Genomic DNA, 15,320 nt, shown 5'->3' with positions numbered 1-15,320 from the left:
TTGCCTCCCTATATGTGGTCATGTGCTGCCGGAAACTCCTCAGTATGTTCTCTATCTCAGCAGGTGGTGGTCACACACAGCAGCAGCTCTGGCTAGGCCTCCAAGCCTAATTTTTAGGTTTTGTTGAGTACCTGGGGTTGAGGGCTCTTTTGAGCAAGTGCAAACCTGGTGGTGCCAGGTCCCTCCTTTTCTCCCCCCTCCCGCTGGCTCCGTTAAAAAAAAAAAATTTTGAACGTCCTTAAAGGCGTTTATTTCGACGTTATTTAAACGTTTATTGCAGCTACTCACTGGGACACCAGGTCGTTACAGCTCGGAGCGGCAAGCAGGTAATTTTTACCTTTTTATAGCGGGCAGGGGGTTCCCCGATTCTTCTCCTCGTGGCATATGGCGTCGGAGGGCGAGGGCGCAAAGAGTCGCTCCCCGGATCGCTTGAGCGCTTCTAGAGGGGATGCGGGGGTCTTAAAGCCTGATTCGCCCTTGTTGGGTGACAGTTTTGTGACCGATGAATGTCCCGGTCCTTCCTCCGGCGTGGCGGTTTTTCCCGCCATAAACGCCCATCCCCCGCTCCTCCTTCTTCTTGGGCCGCCCTTGAGGTTGGAGACATTAATGCTATGAACGCCCTTAATTTGGGCGACGGCACAAAAGCGGCTAAAGTTAAGTGCCGTTCTTCCCGCGCGGCTCCTTCGCGGAGTGTCGCGCCGGACGCCATTTTGGATGCGCAGCATGTCTCTCCCCCGCTCATGCGAGCCGGTTGAGGGTGCGTCTAGGGCTGTAGCCCAGGCTGCGGAAGTGCACAGTCTGGGGGGCTTCTCCCCCGAGTTTGTTTTGCTGCTGCATCAGGCCTTCCTTATGCAAAACGCTGCCCCTGCTCCCTCGTCTGGTAAAGAGGTTGAGGTTCCCAGAGGTAAACGCCCTCGGGTTGATTCCCAGGCCTTGGAGGACTTTGTCTCCTCCGATGTAGATGAGGGCAGCGTATCTGAGGTCTCCCAACGGTCCTTTGCGGATTCCTTGGAGGAGACGGATCCCCGCTCGGATGGAGCGGATGACCCCTCTGCAGCGCGGCTTTTTAGCTCAGAGGATTTGCCCAACCTGTTGATACAGGCCATGGACACTTTGAAGATTTCCTCTCCGGAGGACGTCTCTCCCTCAGCCCCTGTTGGCTCTGCCATTATGCTGGGGACGAAGCGCCCGCCTAGAACCTTCCACGTGCATGATGCCATGCACACCTTGATTTCGGCTCAATGGGATGTCCCTGAAGCGAGCCTTAAAGTGGCTAGGGCTATGTCCCGCCTCTATCCTTTGACTGAAAGTGAGCGTGAGGCCTATCTGTGGCCTACCGTGGATTCTTTAATCACTGCGGTGACTAAGAAAACGGCGTTGCCGGTGGAAGGTGGCACGGCCCTAAAGGACGCCCAAGACAGAAGATTGGAGGCGGCCTTAAGGTCGTCCTTCAAGGCGGCTGCTTTAAGTTTGCAGGCCTCAGTTTGCGGCTCCTATGTGGCCAGGGCGTGCCTGACTATGGTGCAGCGGGCTTCCCCCTCGGATCATTCCTTGCGGGCTGATTGGCCGGCCCTGGAATCGGGCTTAGCCTATTTGGCAGACTTGCTGTATGATGTCTTGAGGGCCTCAGCTAAAGGCATGGCTCAGACAATCTCTGCGCGGCGGTGGCTTTGGCTGAAACATTGGTCTGCTGACCACGCCTCTAAATCCCGCCTGGCTAGATTGCCTTTCAAAGGCAAGCTGCTCTTTGGGGTCGAGCTGGACAAAATCGTGACCGATCTCGGCACGTCTAAGGGCAAGAAGTTACCAGAGGTCAGGGCTCGGGCTAGTACTCGTCCCGGTACCTCCAGAAGACGGTTTCAGGAAGCCCGTCGGTACCGCCCGGGCAAGTCGGGTTCCTCTGCCCCCTCTTCCTTTAAGAGGAATTTCTCCCCCAAGCAGCATTCCTTTCGCAGAGACCGCCGTCCCGGAGGTGCTCCCTCCGGTCCTCCCCCAGGGTCTCGTACCCAATGACGGGGCCTTGGTCCACGCCCCAGTGCAGATTGGAGGACGGCTGTCCTCGTTTCTGGGCGAGTGGACCACAATAACTTCAGACGCTTGGGTGCTGGAAGTCATCAAAGACGGCTACAAGCTAGAGTTCTGCCGACCCTTAAGAGACGGGTTTGTTCTCTCTCCCTGCAAGTCTCCGGTCAAAGCTGTGGCAGTGCAGCAGACCTTGGACAATCTGATCCGCCTGGGTGCGGTCGTTCCGGTGCCAGAAAGTCAGCTTGGCAAGGGGCGTTACTCCATTTACTTTGTGGTACCAAAGAAAGGAGGTTCTGTCCGGCCTATCCTCGACCTCAAAGGGGTCAATCGGGCCTTGAAAGTGCGGCACTTTCGCATGGAGACTCTCCGCTGTGTTATAGCGGCAGTGAAGGCAGGGGAGTACCTGGCATCCTTGGACATCAAGGAAGCGTACTTGCATATTCCCATCTGGCCTCCTCATCAACGCTTTCTGCGTTTTGCAGTCCTGGGCCGACACTTCCAGTTCAGAGCCCTCCTGTTCGGGTTGGCTACTGCTCCGCGGACCTTTTCCAAAGTAATGGTGGTCATCGCAGCCTTCCTGCGAAAGGAAGGAGTACAAGTCCATCCTTATCTGGACGACTGGTTGATCCGAGCCCCCTCTTATGCAGAGTGCGGCAAAGCTGTGGACCGGGTAGTTGCTCTTTTGAGCTCCCTGGGATGGATCATCAACTGGGAGAAAAGCCAGCTGCGCCCGACTCAGTCCCTGGAGTATCTGGGAGTTCGATTCGACACCCAAGTGGGCAGAGTGTTCCTGCCAGACAATCGGATTGTCAAGCTTCAGGCTCAGGTGGACCAGTTCCTGGTAGCCTCTCCTCTTCGGGCTTGGGACTATGTGCAGCTGTTGGGCTCTATGACGGCCACGATGGAAGTAGTGCCCTGGGCCAGGGCTCATATGAGACCACTACAACAATCTCTGCTGCAGCGCTGGACTCCGATGTCGGAGGATTATGCTGTGCGCCTTCCCTTGGACCCAGCAGTGCGCAAGGCGCTGAGCTGGTGGATGCAGACAGACAAGTTGTCTGCGGGAATGCCTCTGGTGACCCCGGAGTGGATTGTCGTCACGACGGACGCCTCTTTGTCGGGCTGGGGAGCCCACTGCTTGGGAAGGACAGCGCAGGGGCTTTGGTCTCCTGCAGAGGCAAAGTGGTCTATCAACCTCCTGGAACTCAGAGCCATTCGGTTGGCGCTTTTGGAGTTCATCCCGGTACTGGTGTTGAAGCCGGTACGGGTCCTGTCGGACAATGCCACGGCTGTGGCCTATGTCAACCGCCAGGGAGGTACCAAGAGCGCCCCTCTAGCCAAGGAGGCTATGAATCTATGCCAGTGGGCAGAAGCGAACCTGGAGCAGCTGTCAGCGGCCCACATTGCCGGAGTCATGAATGTCAAGGCGGACTTTCTCAGTCGCCATACCTTGGAGCCCGGAGAGTGGCAGCTATCTGCTCAGGCGTTCTTGGACATCACGAAGCGCTGGGGCCAGCCGAGCCTAGATCTGATGGCGTCATCGGCCAATTGCCAAGTGCCGCGCTTTTTCAGCAGAGGACGGGACCCTCGATCCCTGGGAGTAGATGCTCTTCTCCAACAGTGGCCGACACAAGAGCTCCTCTATGTGTTCCCGCCCTGGCCCATGTTGGGCAGGGTGCTAGACCGGGTGGCAAAGCATCCCGGCAGGGTAATCCTGGTGGGTCCGGATTGGCCCAGACGTCCCTGGTATGCGGACTTGATCAGGCTATCAGTCGACGATCCTCTGCGGCTGCCAGTGGAGCAGGGCCTGTTACATCAGGGTCCCGTGGTGATGGAGGATCCCTCCCCCTTTGGTCTTACGGCCTGGCTATTGAGCGGCAGCGTCTGAGAAAGAAGGGCTTCTCAGACAAGGTCATCGCCACTATGCTGAGAGCGAGGAAGCGCTCTACTTCTACTGCTTACGCCAGGGTTTGGCGTATATTTGCAGCGTGGTGTGAAGCAGGCTCACTTTCTCCCTTCACTGCTCCAATTTCTTCAGTGTTGGCGTTCCTGCAAGAAGGTCTGGAGAAAGGCCTGTCGCTCAGTTCCCTTAAAGTCCAGGTAGCGGCTCTGGCTTGCTTCAGGGGCCGCCTGAAGGGTGCTTCCCTGGCTTCGCAGCCAGATGTGGTGCGCTTTCTCAAGGGAGTTAATCACCTGCGCCCTCCTCTGCACTCAGTGGTGCCTGCGTGGAATCTCAACCTGGTGCTAAGAGCATTGCAGAAGCTGCCTTTTGAACCCTTGTCGAGGGCATCTCTGAAAGACCTGACATTGAAAGCAGTCTTTTTGGTGGCTATCACTTCAGCCAGAAGAGTTTCCGAGCTCCAGGCGCTCTCATGTCGAGAGCCCTTTCTGCAGTTCACTGAGGCAGGAGTGACTATTCGCACAGTGCCTTCCTTCCTGCCCAAGATTGTTTCTCGCTTCCATGTGAATCAGCAGCTCTGTCTCCCTTCCTTTCGTAGGGAGGACTACCCAGAGGAGTACTCTGCTCTTAAATATCTAGATGTGAGACGAGTCATCATCAGATACTTGGAAGTGACCAATGAGTTCCGGAAATCGGATCATCTGTTTGTCCTGTTTGCAGGTCCTCGTAAGGGTCTGCAGGCTGCTAAGCCTACAGTGGCAAGATGGGTCAAGGAAGCCATTGCAGCGGCTTATGTGGCCGCGGGGAAGGGGCCGCCTGTCCAGCTGAAGGCTCACTCCACTAGAGCTCAGGCGGCCTCGATGGCAGAGGCCGGGTCCGTCTCCTTGGAAGAGATATGCAAGGCGGCAACTTGGGCTTCGGCTCATACATTCTCCAAGCATTACCGCTTGACTGTGGCTGCACGGGCGGAGGCCCGGTTTGGAGCTTCAGTGTTGAGGTCAGGGATTTCAATGTCCCGCCCTGGGTGAGTACTGCTTCGGTACATCCCACCAGTCTATGGATTGATCAGCTTGATGATATGGAAGGTAAAATTATGTATCATACCTGATAATTTTCTTTCCATTAATCATAGCTGATCAATCCATAGCCCCTCCCAGATATCTGTACTGTTTTTATTCTGGTTGCATTTCAGGTTCAAGTTTAGTCTTCAGTTACTTCAGAAAGACTTCGTGTTCAAGTTTTTTCACTTGGATTCTTCAAGAGTTGAGACGAGTTTGTGTTACAGTGAGCTGCTGCATTCCTCTCCCCTCTGTTTTACGGGGCTGGATTGAGATTTAAATTCTGCCGGCACTCCCTCCCGCTTCATGCGGCTGTAGGGCAGCTTTGTACCCCTCCCGCTTCGGCGGTGTTAGGGTCAGTCAGCTCCTCCCGCGGTTGCGGTTGCAGGATAAGCCAGATCCCTCCGCATCGGCGGGTGTGGTGTCCCTCCCCCGCTCCGCGGGGATGAGCTGGACGGATTCCCCTCCCCCACTTGTGTGGGGATGAGCTGGGTTAATTCCCCTCCCCCGTTTCGGCGGTGGTGAGCTGGGCAGAGTGTCCCTTCGTGGGTGTAATTCTCTAAGTGCTGAGTCCTGCGGATGGAGCTTTGATATCGACATACTGAGGAGTTTCCGGCAGCACATGATCACATATAGGGAGGCAAAAGTTTGCTCTCTATCTCCACCTGCTGGTAGATGGACACAACCCACCAGTCTATGGATTGATCAGCTATGATTAATGGAAAGAAAATTATCAGGTATGATACATAATTTTACCTTTCTGACAGAAATGAAACGGGTGCTAGCAAGGTTTTCCTCGGAGTGTGTATGTTTGAGAGAGAGAGTGTGTGTGAGAGATGGAGTGTGTGTATCAGAGAGAGAGAGACAGAGTGTGTGTGTGTGTGAGAGAGTGTGTGAGAGACAGAGTGTCTGTGTGTTTGAGACTCTGTGTGTGTGACAGAGAGAAAGAGTGTGATAGAAAGTGTGTCAGAGAGAGTGTATGTGAAAGACAGTGAATGTGTGCCCCTCTCCCCACCTCCCTCTCCCCACCTCAATCTCCCCTGCCCCCCCCAAGCCATCCATGTCCAGCGACCCTCCCCTCCCCCTTCCCCCCTCCAGCCACCCATGTCCAGCCCCCCCCCCCCCCCCCCGCGCATCAAACCCCCTCGCCACCCGCAGCTGCCACTGGTAACGCTGTGTGGCTACTGCTGATTCTCCTGTTGAGCAGCAGCGGCTGCTACAAAAATAAAAAAAAGCAATAAATGTGTTAAAACCTGAAACGCGGCACCGTAGACAGCCATCAGGCATTGGCTGTCGGCTCTGCAGCCGCTCCTCCTCTCACCTCCACGTCACTGCCCCTGGAGAAAGACCCTGGAGGAGTGCAGCAAAGTGAGAGGCGAGAGGAGGAGCGGCTGCAGAGCCGACAGCCAATGCCTGATGGCTGTCTACGGTGCCGCGTTTCAGGTTTTAACACATTTATTGCTTTTTTTCTTTTTGTAGCGGCCACTGCTGCTCAACAGGAGAAGCAGCAGCGGCCAGACAGCGTTACCAGTGGCAGGTACGGGTGGCGAGGGGGTTGATGTGTTTCGGGGGGGGGGGGGGGGTTGGGTGATGCAGCGCACTCACAGGTGATTCCCAGGCAGGGGGAGGAGTAGGGAAACACGCAGAGCAAGTTGCTGCGCGTGTTTCCCTACTCCTCCCCCTGCCTGGGAATCAGCTTTGAGTGACGTCAGCCTTGCTACGGAGCCTAGCTCAGCAACTCCAGGAGCCACGGACACAGGCAGCTACTTTAGAACGCTGGTGGTGAGAATTATTATATAAGATAATATAACATTGTAAGCTTCTAAACTGCCTTGTACCTGCTAACTGGCTAAATAGAAATCCCTTATTACCTTGGTTCTTAGCTGGATGGGATCATCTATGACAAGTGAAAAATCACTGGGCAATACTGTTCCCCTTACAATATCTCCCTTCAGACTTATTTGTTAGGAAAGTAAATAAAAGTGAGATGAAGAGGTGCTACAATTTTTGAAAGAAGTAGTCAAAAAGGCGAGGGGGGAGGTACTTATTCTAAAACTAGAAGAGATCGCAGGAAGAGGAAGACAAGCGACAATATCTGGATAGAGTAAGAGAAACTGGGAAAGTAGGAAAGCAGAAATGCAAATGGAAAATAGCCAAGACATTAAACTTACAAGTAAGACTGTTTCCTTTAAGGTATGTTAGTGACAGAAAAGTGGCATTCTGGAAATCAAAGGTGAAGGAGGAATATATAGCATCCAAAAAAAAGAAAAAGAAAGTTTAATTGCTTAATGAATTTTTTTAGAATAGACCTGTAAGAGACAGATAAAACAGCTGCTTTTCAGAAGACTGTTCGTGACAGTGGAGCTGGATGGGATGCATCTGAGAAGGAAGCCCTGGTGGTTCCACTGTCTGATAGGGCTGGGAGTGTTTCTGACTGCAGAAGGGCAGGTGTGGTTCCTCTTTTTACAAAAGCTTAAACGAGGACCAGGCTGCAGCTAGAGAATGACACGGGGACAAAGTTTGTCCCAGTCCCCATGGGCTCTGACTCCGTTCTCACCCCATCCTCACAGGCCCTGTTTCCATCCCCATCTCTGTGGGCTCTGTCCTTATCTGCAGAAGCCTCAAACACTTATGATTTTATATTTAAATCTTTTTATTAAAGTATAAAAAGGAACAATATACTGTTCAACTGTTGTGTATAAATTACAAATAGAAAACAATAATAACAATGAGCAGCTTTAATAACCCTCTTCACCACCACCCTCCATGCTTCCAATCCCAACAGCAGCTGATTTCTGCTACCCCAAGGAATTCTAATGTGCAGGGGTTCAAAATGCAACCCTAGAGGGGAGAAATATGCCCTATGAAGCACTGTTATGATTTTTTAATCTGTGGATGAATAAGAAGTCATCAACAATCTCAGGATTCAGTCTAGCTCTCCTGTCTTCCACAGTCGTTCCTGCAATAGAAGATGTCTTCTTAAAAGATGTGCTGGTAGCAGGATGTACAGGATCCCTCATGCAAATTTTGCTAGTTGTGACCATCATGTTTGCTTGTTTTTCCAAACAATCAAAATATCGCCTGCATCACTTAAACATAAACAGTCCAGTTCTTCAAAGTAGAAAATGACACAGGGACAAAATTTGTCCCCGTCCCCATGACATTCTCTAGCTGGAACTATAGGCCAGTTAGTTTGACCTCTGGGTTTAGTAAATTTAAGAGAATTATTGTTGAGAGACTAGTACAGTTTCTGGAGTCCAGTGGATTACAGAAACCAAAGCAACAATGTTTTACCAGATGTAGGTTGGATGATGGAAGACTGATCGATAGGTAGATGTGGCAAACTTCAGTTTTAACAAGGCTTTGGACATGGTTCCATATAGGTGACTTATAAACTGAAAGCGGTTAATATGGATCCTACAGTTACTCTGACTGGGGGTTAGTAACTGGTTGACTGGGAGGTGGCAAAGGTAGTGGAGGGAGTAGTGTGGGAGGGGGGTATTTTGTTTTGTCATCTAATGGATGTAATACCTAAGATGGAGTAGATGGAAGTTATGGTTTTCAGAGACTTTAATGTTCATGTTGACGATATGGCTGACTCTAGAGCAGCTCTGCTTTCATCTTTATTAGCTGGGAATTCTGTCAACCCATAAAGAAAAGCACCCATCAAGTAGAAGTGTAAGGTACGATAGTAGCTTACACTTCTACCGTTCTGGAGATTACACCTTTAAAAAGATATAAACAGGATGGAGTCAGTCCAGTGCGGCTACTAAAATTGGTCAGTGGTCATCACTTTAATGCATACGAGAACAGACTTAAAAAGGAAAGTCAGGATAAGGAAAATATGGTATCTCCAAGGTATAGCTGCATAGGAAGCAGGACTCTCTCAATGGAAAGGAAGCTGAGGAATGAGGTGTCATAGAATGAGGGCAGTAGAGGTGGTGGAGACATGAACTGTATCCAAATTCAAGAAAGCATGGGATAAGCACTGAATTTCTGAAGGAGATTAATAATTAGTGTCATAGGAGGCTGCATTGCTTAAATACTCCCTCTCATTCTATAATTTATCACACAAAATTGTGTCGATAGATGCAGTTATGTCCCATATGGTGGTTAAATTAGGCTTATCATCTAGGTGATATAATGTATAAGTGCAAGAGGGTGTGCATGAGGCGGAGCATGAATGGACCCACACTTTAACTTGGTTATGCTCTTAAGTGTGGCCTAAAAAGCAAACAGGATGCTAGGAATTATTAAGAAAGGGATGGTAAATAAGACCAAGAATACTATAAAGCCTCTGTATTGCTCCATGGTGTGATCTCACCTTGAGTATTGCGTTCAGTTCTGGTTGCCTTATCTCAAAAAAGATATAGCGGAATTAGACAAGGTTCAAAGAAGAGTGACCAAAATGATAAAGGGGATGGAGCTCCTCTTGTATAAGGAAAGGCTAAAGAAGTTTGGGCTCTTCAGCTTGGAAAAGAGACTAATGAGGAGGGATATGATTGAGGTCTCCAAATCCTGAGTGGAATAGAACGAGTAAAAGTGAATCGATTTTTTTTTTTTTTTTTTTTACTCTTTGAAAAAGTACAAATACTTTTAAAACAAACAGGAGGACATATTTTTTCACTCAAAGAATAGTTAAGCTGTGGAACTCATTGCCGGAGGATGTGGTACAGCAGTAAGTGTATCTAGGTTTAAAAAAGGTTTGTACAAGTTCATGGAGGAAAAGTCTGAGATAGACATGGGGAAGCCACTGTTTACCCTGGGACCGGCAGCATAGAATCTTGCTACTCTTTGGGATTTTTCCAGGTACTTGTGACCTGGATTGGCCATTGTTGGAAGCAGGATATTGGGCTAGATGGACTGATTCGTCCAGTATGACCCAATATGGCTATTCTTTTGTCTGTCTATGGGAGGTGTAAAGAGAACATGAGTGGTGTGTAAATGCTGACTTATGTACTTATGAGTTTGCAGACTCAATCCTTCCACACGTGTTCTCAATGTGCATATAATTCCTCAGTCTATTTCCTGTGTCTCACTCATGCTTTGTTGGGCTTTGTCAAACACTACTAACCTTACCTGGGTGCCCAGAGGCTGTAACAGAATAGAGCCTAAGTAATGCCACACTGGGAAAAGACCAAGGGTCCATCGAGCCCAGCATCCTGTCCACGACACTTGCATGTTTTGTATAGGAGGACTGTGTTTCTAAAAGCTTTCTCTCTCATTAGGTGCTGGAGACCTGTACAGCTACTGTGGGCCGAGTTTCAAATATTGATCACAACAAGCGTATCATTGGCAAAGCTGGCAGGAATCGCTGGCTGGGGATACGCCCATCCAGTGGGAAGTGGCACAGAAAAGGAGGCTGGGCAGGGCGAAAGATCAAGCCACTGCCTCCTATGAAGAGCTATGTAAATCTGCCCCCTGTGACAGCGACTGTCTGAACTAGAGGGACGAGACAAAGACAGTGCTCCCTTCTTGAGAGACACCTGGTCTCTTCACCATGCTGCTGTTTATCAGATCTGGGACTTGACAAATCTGTGCTGTTAAAGTGTTAATCACTCTTGGGATTTGTCCAAGGGCATCATCAAACCATTGGTTTGGATTTTATTAAATATTACAAACTCTACTAAATAGATGTGGCTGTCTTTAAATCTTCTGGAAAGAAGAGTAAGATGGGATGTGTCTGTAAGGCTCTTAGATTTCAGAAGAATCCCTCATTCTCTACATATTCTGGAGACATGGGGACAGTCAGTTTGGGAACTTGCTCTGCTGTTGAAGGCTGAGAATGAATATTAATAAATATGTGGAAATGTTCTGTTTCCACTAATAATTTGTGAATCTTTATAGAAAAGTTTGTAAAGAAACTACAGTATTTTTGTCTAACTCAAGACAGACACACACACACACACACACACACCCTGTTTAAATGAGTTTTGGAGGTGATGTGGGTGGGGGGGTCTGTTGCATGTCCTGTTTCATTATATCAAAAATAAAACGTCTACTTTTCATGTTAGACAGATTTGCCACGTTTTTGGTATTGTGCTTTATAGATCCAGGACTGTTTGGGGTTTTTTTTACCTGACTCCCTTGTGGTTCGAACCTTATTTCATACTGCTCCAAAACTTCCTGCAAATAGTGAGAAAGATTTACATTAGTTAACTGTAAATCTGGTCTCTCCTCTGTGATTTTGAGTTGATACATGTGATGTGTGAGATATATAGCTGGTCTATTAACAAGAAATGGCAGAATAATACAGCATGCTCTTCAGGTACTTGAATTAGATTTTGGCTTTAATTACTTGCCAAAGCTTGTGCTCAAGGTGAGTTATCATCGGGAACAGTAGGTGTCTCTTGACAACATAAGCATCACCATACTGGGATAGACCAAGTATCCTGTTTCTAACAGTGGCAAATGCTGGTCACAAGTACTTAGCAAGATACCAAAAGAATGAAACAGATTTTATGCTTCTTATCCCAGAAATAAACAGTGGATTTTCTCAAGTCTATCTTAATAATGGCTTATGGACTTTTCTTTTAGGAAATTCTCCAAACCCTTTTAAACCCTGCTAAGCTAACTGCTTTTACTGCATTCTTTGGCAACAAATTCCAGAGTTTAATTACACGTTGAGTGAAGAAATATTTTCCCTGGTTTATTTTATATTTACTACTTAGTAGTTTAATTGTATTCCCGCTAGTCTTAGTATTTTTGGAAAGAGTAAAGAAGCAATTCACATCTACCCGATCTACTCCACTCATTATTTTATAAACCTCTATCATATCTCCCCTCAGCCGTCTTTTCTCCAAGTTGAAGAGCCCTAGCCGGTTTAGCCTTTCCTCATAGGGAAGTCTTCCCGTGCCCTTTATCATTTTCATCGCCCTTCTCTGTACCTTTTTTTTTTTAATTAGTTTAATTTCTTTTATTGATTTTCGATACAAATACAATCAAGAGCTGACAACATAACAAGGAACATTTTACAAAGTATGGCAATACCGGAGCTCACATGTAAGAAGTAGCTATCCATATCTAGGCTTAAAATTAAGTGAAGAAAAGAGAGAGGCAGAAAAGAGAAGAAAAGGAGGGGGGGGGGCTGGAGTGTACAGATCAAAGTATAAAACATGCATAGGCCATAAAATACATCTAATTGAGTGCTTATGATACAAGTGGTAGCCATTTCTCCTGATATGCAGCAAAGCGAGAAGATGTCTTTGCAAGGTGTGATTCGTATTTGTTGATTTGGAACACTAAGTTCCACCATTCCTGGTAGGTGACTTGGTGCAAGGATTTCCAATCAAGAAAATTACCTTCAATGCTAAAGATACCATGGTGCTAACAAGAGACCCTTCACTATGAGCAAACCTCTATAACACTGATCCCGAAGAATCACAAATTTATAAGTGATTGAGCCAGGAAAGTGGAAGATGTCTACCAGTTGTGACCATATTTCTAGCCAGTATTTACGAAGGCACAGTCAGTCAAATATAAGATGCTTTATATTACCCACTTGAGAGTGGCAAGACCAGCATGCACTAGGATGAGAGGGAGAAATAACATGCAACTTATGTGGCGTCCAAAGAGAAGACTGTAGTAGTAGAAGAGTTAGAGCATCTGAAGAGGGACTTCCAAAGTCGTTCCCATAGTTTATCGGATATAGGATGTTGTATGTCTTCCTCCCAACATCTACATAACCCTGTACATTTAGTGCAGGATTTGCTGAGATGGTATTTGTAAATGTGGGAAGCAGCGTTACCAGTATGCTGAAGCTTCAAATTAAACTTTATAAGCTCGGGGGGTTGGGTCAGGAACTGTGTTTGTAACCTACCTTTAAATTTCTTTTTTAACATGGAGCTAACCTGGAACCATTGGTAAAATTGGGTGTCTGATAGTGCAAATTCTGTTTTCAGCTCTGAGAAAGTTTTCCATGTCTGTCCACTCATGTGGCTCATATCTTTTAAGGACCAAATTCCTATACGCTGCCATTGAGCCCACGAAACTTGCTTATTGCCAATTTTAAAGTTAGGGTTATTCCATATAGAGGTGAGAGGCATGTCAGACCAAGGGATATCCATCGATTTATCTAAGGAAACCATTAATTTATATGTAGTGTTAATTGTCTGATTAGAAACAATGCTTTTGGTAAGGCGCATGCCAATTATATGGGAATGCTCCAACGGGTTGATAAGGGCTTGTTCAAAGGTGAACCATCTGGGCGGGGAGGTAACATTTACAGGAGCGATCCATTCCATACCCTGCCGCATAATGAAAGCTTTGTGATAAAGCAGGAGATCAGGAAATTTCACACCCCCATGCCTTTTTGGAAGCTTATAAGTACATAAGTAATGCCATACTGGGAAAAGACCAAGGGTCCATCAAGCCCAGCATCCTGTCCACGACAGCAGCCAATCCAAGCCAAGGGCACCTGGCAAGCTTCCCAACGTACAAACATTCTATACATGTTATTTCCGGAATTGTGGATTTTTCCCAAGTCCATTTAGTAGCGGTTTATGGACTTGTCCTTTAGGAAACCATCCAACCCCTTTTTAAACTCTGCTAAGCTAACCGCCTTCACAACTTTTTCCAGCAACAAATTCCAGAGTTTAATTATACGTTGGGTGAAGAAACATTTTCTCCGATTTGTTTTAAATTTACTACACTGTAGTTTCATCGCATGCCCCCTAGTCCTAGTATTTTTGGAAAGCGTGAACAGACGCTTCACATCCACCTGTTCCACTCCACTCATTATTTTATATACCTCTATCATGTCTCCCCTCAGCTGTCTCTTCTCCAAGCTGAATAACCCTAACCTCCTTAATCTTTCTTCATAGGGAAGTCGTCCCATCCCCGCTATCATTTTAGTCGCCCTTCGCTGCACCTTTTCCAATTCTACTATATCTTTCTTGAGATGCGGCGACCAGAACTGAACACAATACTCAAGGTGCGGTCGCACCATGGAGCGATACAACGGCATTATAACATCCTCACACCTGTTTTCCATACCTTTCCTAATAATACCCAACATTCTATTCGCTTTCCTAGCCGCAGCAGCACACTGAGCAGAAGGTTTCAGCGTATTATCGATGACGACACCCAGATCCCTTTCTTGGTCCGTAACTCCTAACGTGGAACCTTGCATGACGTAGCTATAATTCAGGTTCTTTTTTCCCACATGCATCACCTTGCACTTGCTCACATTAAACGTCATCTGCCATTTAGCCGCCCAGTCTCCCAGTCTCGTAAGGTGCTCTTGTAATTTTTCACAATCCTGTCGCGATTTAACAACTTTGAATAACTTTGTGTCATCAGCAAATTTAATTTCCTCTGTAAACTTACTCAGAGAGATTCTGGGCAACCTAAAATTCCATAAGAAGTTGGCGAGCATCTTTTCCAGATGCCTATAAAAGGCACAAGGGAAGAGAAGAGGGATAATACTCAATGCGTATGTGATTTTAGGGACTATCATCATTTTAATAGTATCTAATCTTCCCCACCAAGTGAAGTGTAATGGGGACCAAGTCGCCAGTGAGGCCTCAAACTGTGAGATTACTTTGTCAGAGTTAATTTTAATGGTGGTGTTGAGGTCTCTATCAAAGAAGACACCAAGATACTTTATGGAAGAGGATATCCATTTACAGGGCAGCTCTGGGACAGTGAAGGGAGTACATATGTCGTTCAAAGGCATCATTTCTATTTTATCCCACTTAATTTTATAGCCTGAGATTTTTGAGAATGTAGATATTAGGTTAAAGAGGGCTTTCAAGGATGACTGAGGGTTGGTGCGATATGACATGATATCATCCGCATACGCTGAGAGCTTGAACTCCTCCAAGCCCAGATGTATACTAGCAATGTCAACTGATTTTCAAATTGCCACTAGGAGAGGTTCAAGAGCCATATTGAATAACAATGGGGAGATAGGACAGCCTTGCCTAGTGCCTCTATGTAGAACGAATGAGTTAGAGATGTCACCATTGGTTAATATTAGCTCTGCCTAATATCTTTTTTTTTTTTTTTTAGATATGGTGACCAGAATCCTGAGTGGTGTAGAATGGGTAAAAGTCAATCAATTTTTCACACTGAAAAAGTACAAAGACAAGGGGACACTCACTTAATTACATGGAATATTTTTTCACTCAAAGAATAGTTAAGCCTGGAACTTGCTGCTGGAGGATGTGGTAACAGCAGTTGTTAGCATATCTGTTTTTTAAAAAAGGTTTGGACAATTTCCTGGAGGAAAAGTCCATAGATATGGGGAAGCCACTGCTTGCCTTGGGATTGGTAGCATGGAATGTTGTTACTATTTGGGTTTCTGTCAGGTACTTGTGACCTGGATTGGCCACTGT

At 47.3% G+C, this 15,320-nt stretch overlaps 1 protein-coding gene across 1 annotated transcript in view; it reads left to right on the top strand.

Moving 5' to 3' along the window:
* The window catches only part of MRPL2 (mitochondrial ribosomal protein L2), a 49,790-nt gene extending 39,245 nt beyond the window's left edge, over window positions 1-10,545 (top strand). Inside the window, exon 7 of the mRNA XM_030195690.1 lies at window positions 10,212-10,545. Coding sequence (XP_030051550.1) covers window positions 10,212-10,424 — 213 coding nt within the window. The 3' untranslated portion in view covers window positions 10,425-10,545. The remainder of the gene's footprint in view (window positions 1-10,211) is intronic.
* Window positions 10,546-15,320: the final 4,775 nt, after the last annotated feature.

Source organism: Microcaecilia unicolor, chromosome 3 (assembly GCF_901765095.1).
Source record: "Microcaecilia unicolor chromosome 3, aMicUni1.1, whole genome shotgun sequence".
NCBI lineage: Eukaryota > Metazoa > Chordata > Amphibia > Gymnophiona > Siphonopidae > Microcaecilia > Microcaecilia unicolor.
Note: the sequence above shows the minus strand (reverse complement) of the source record. Positions and strands in the feature narration are given on the sequence as shown.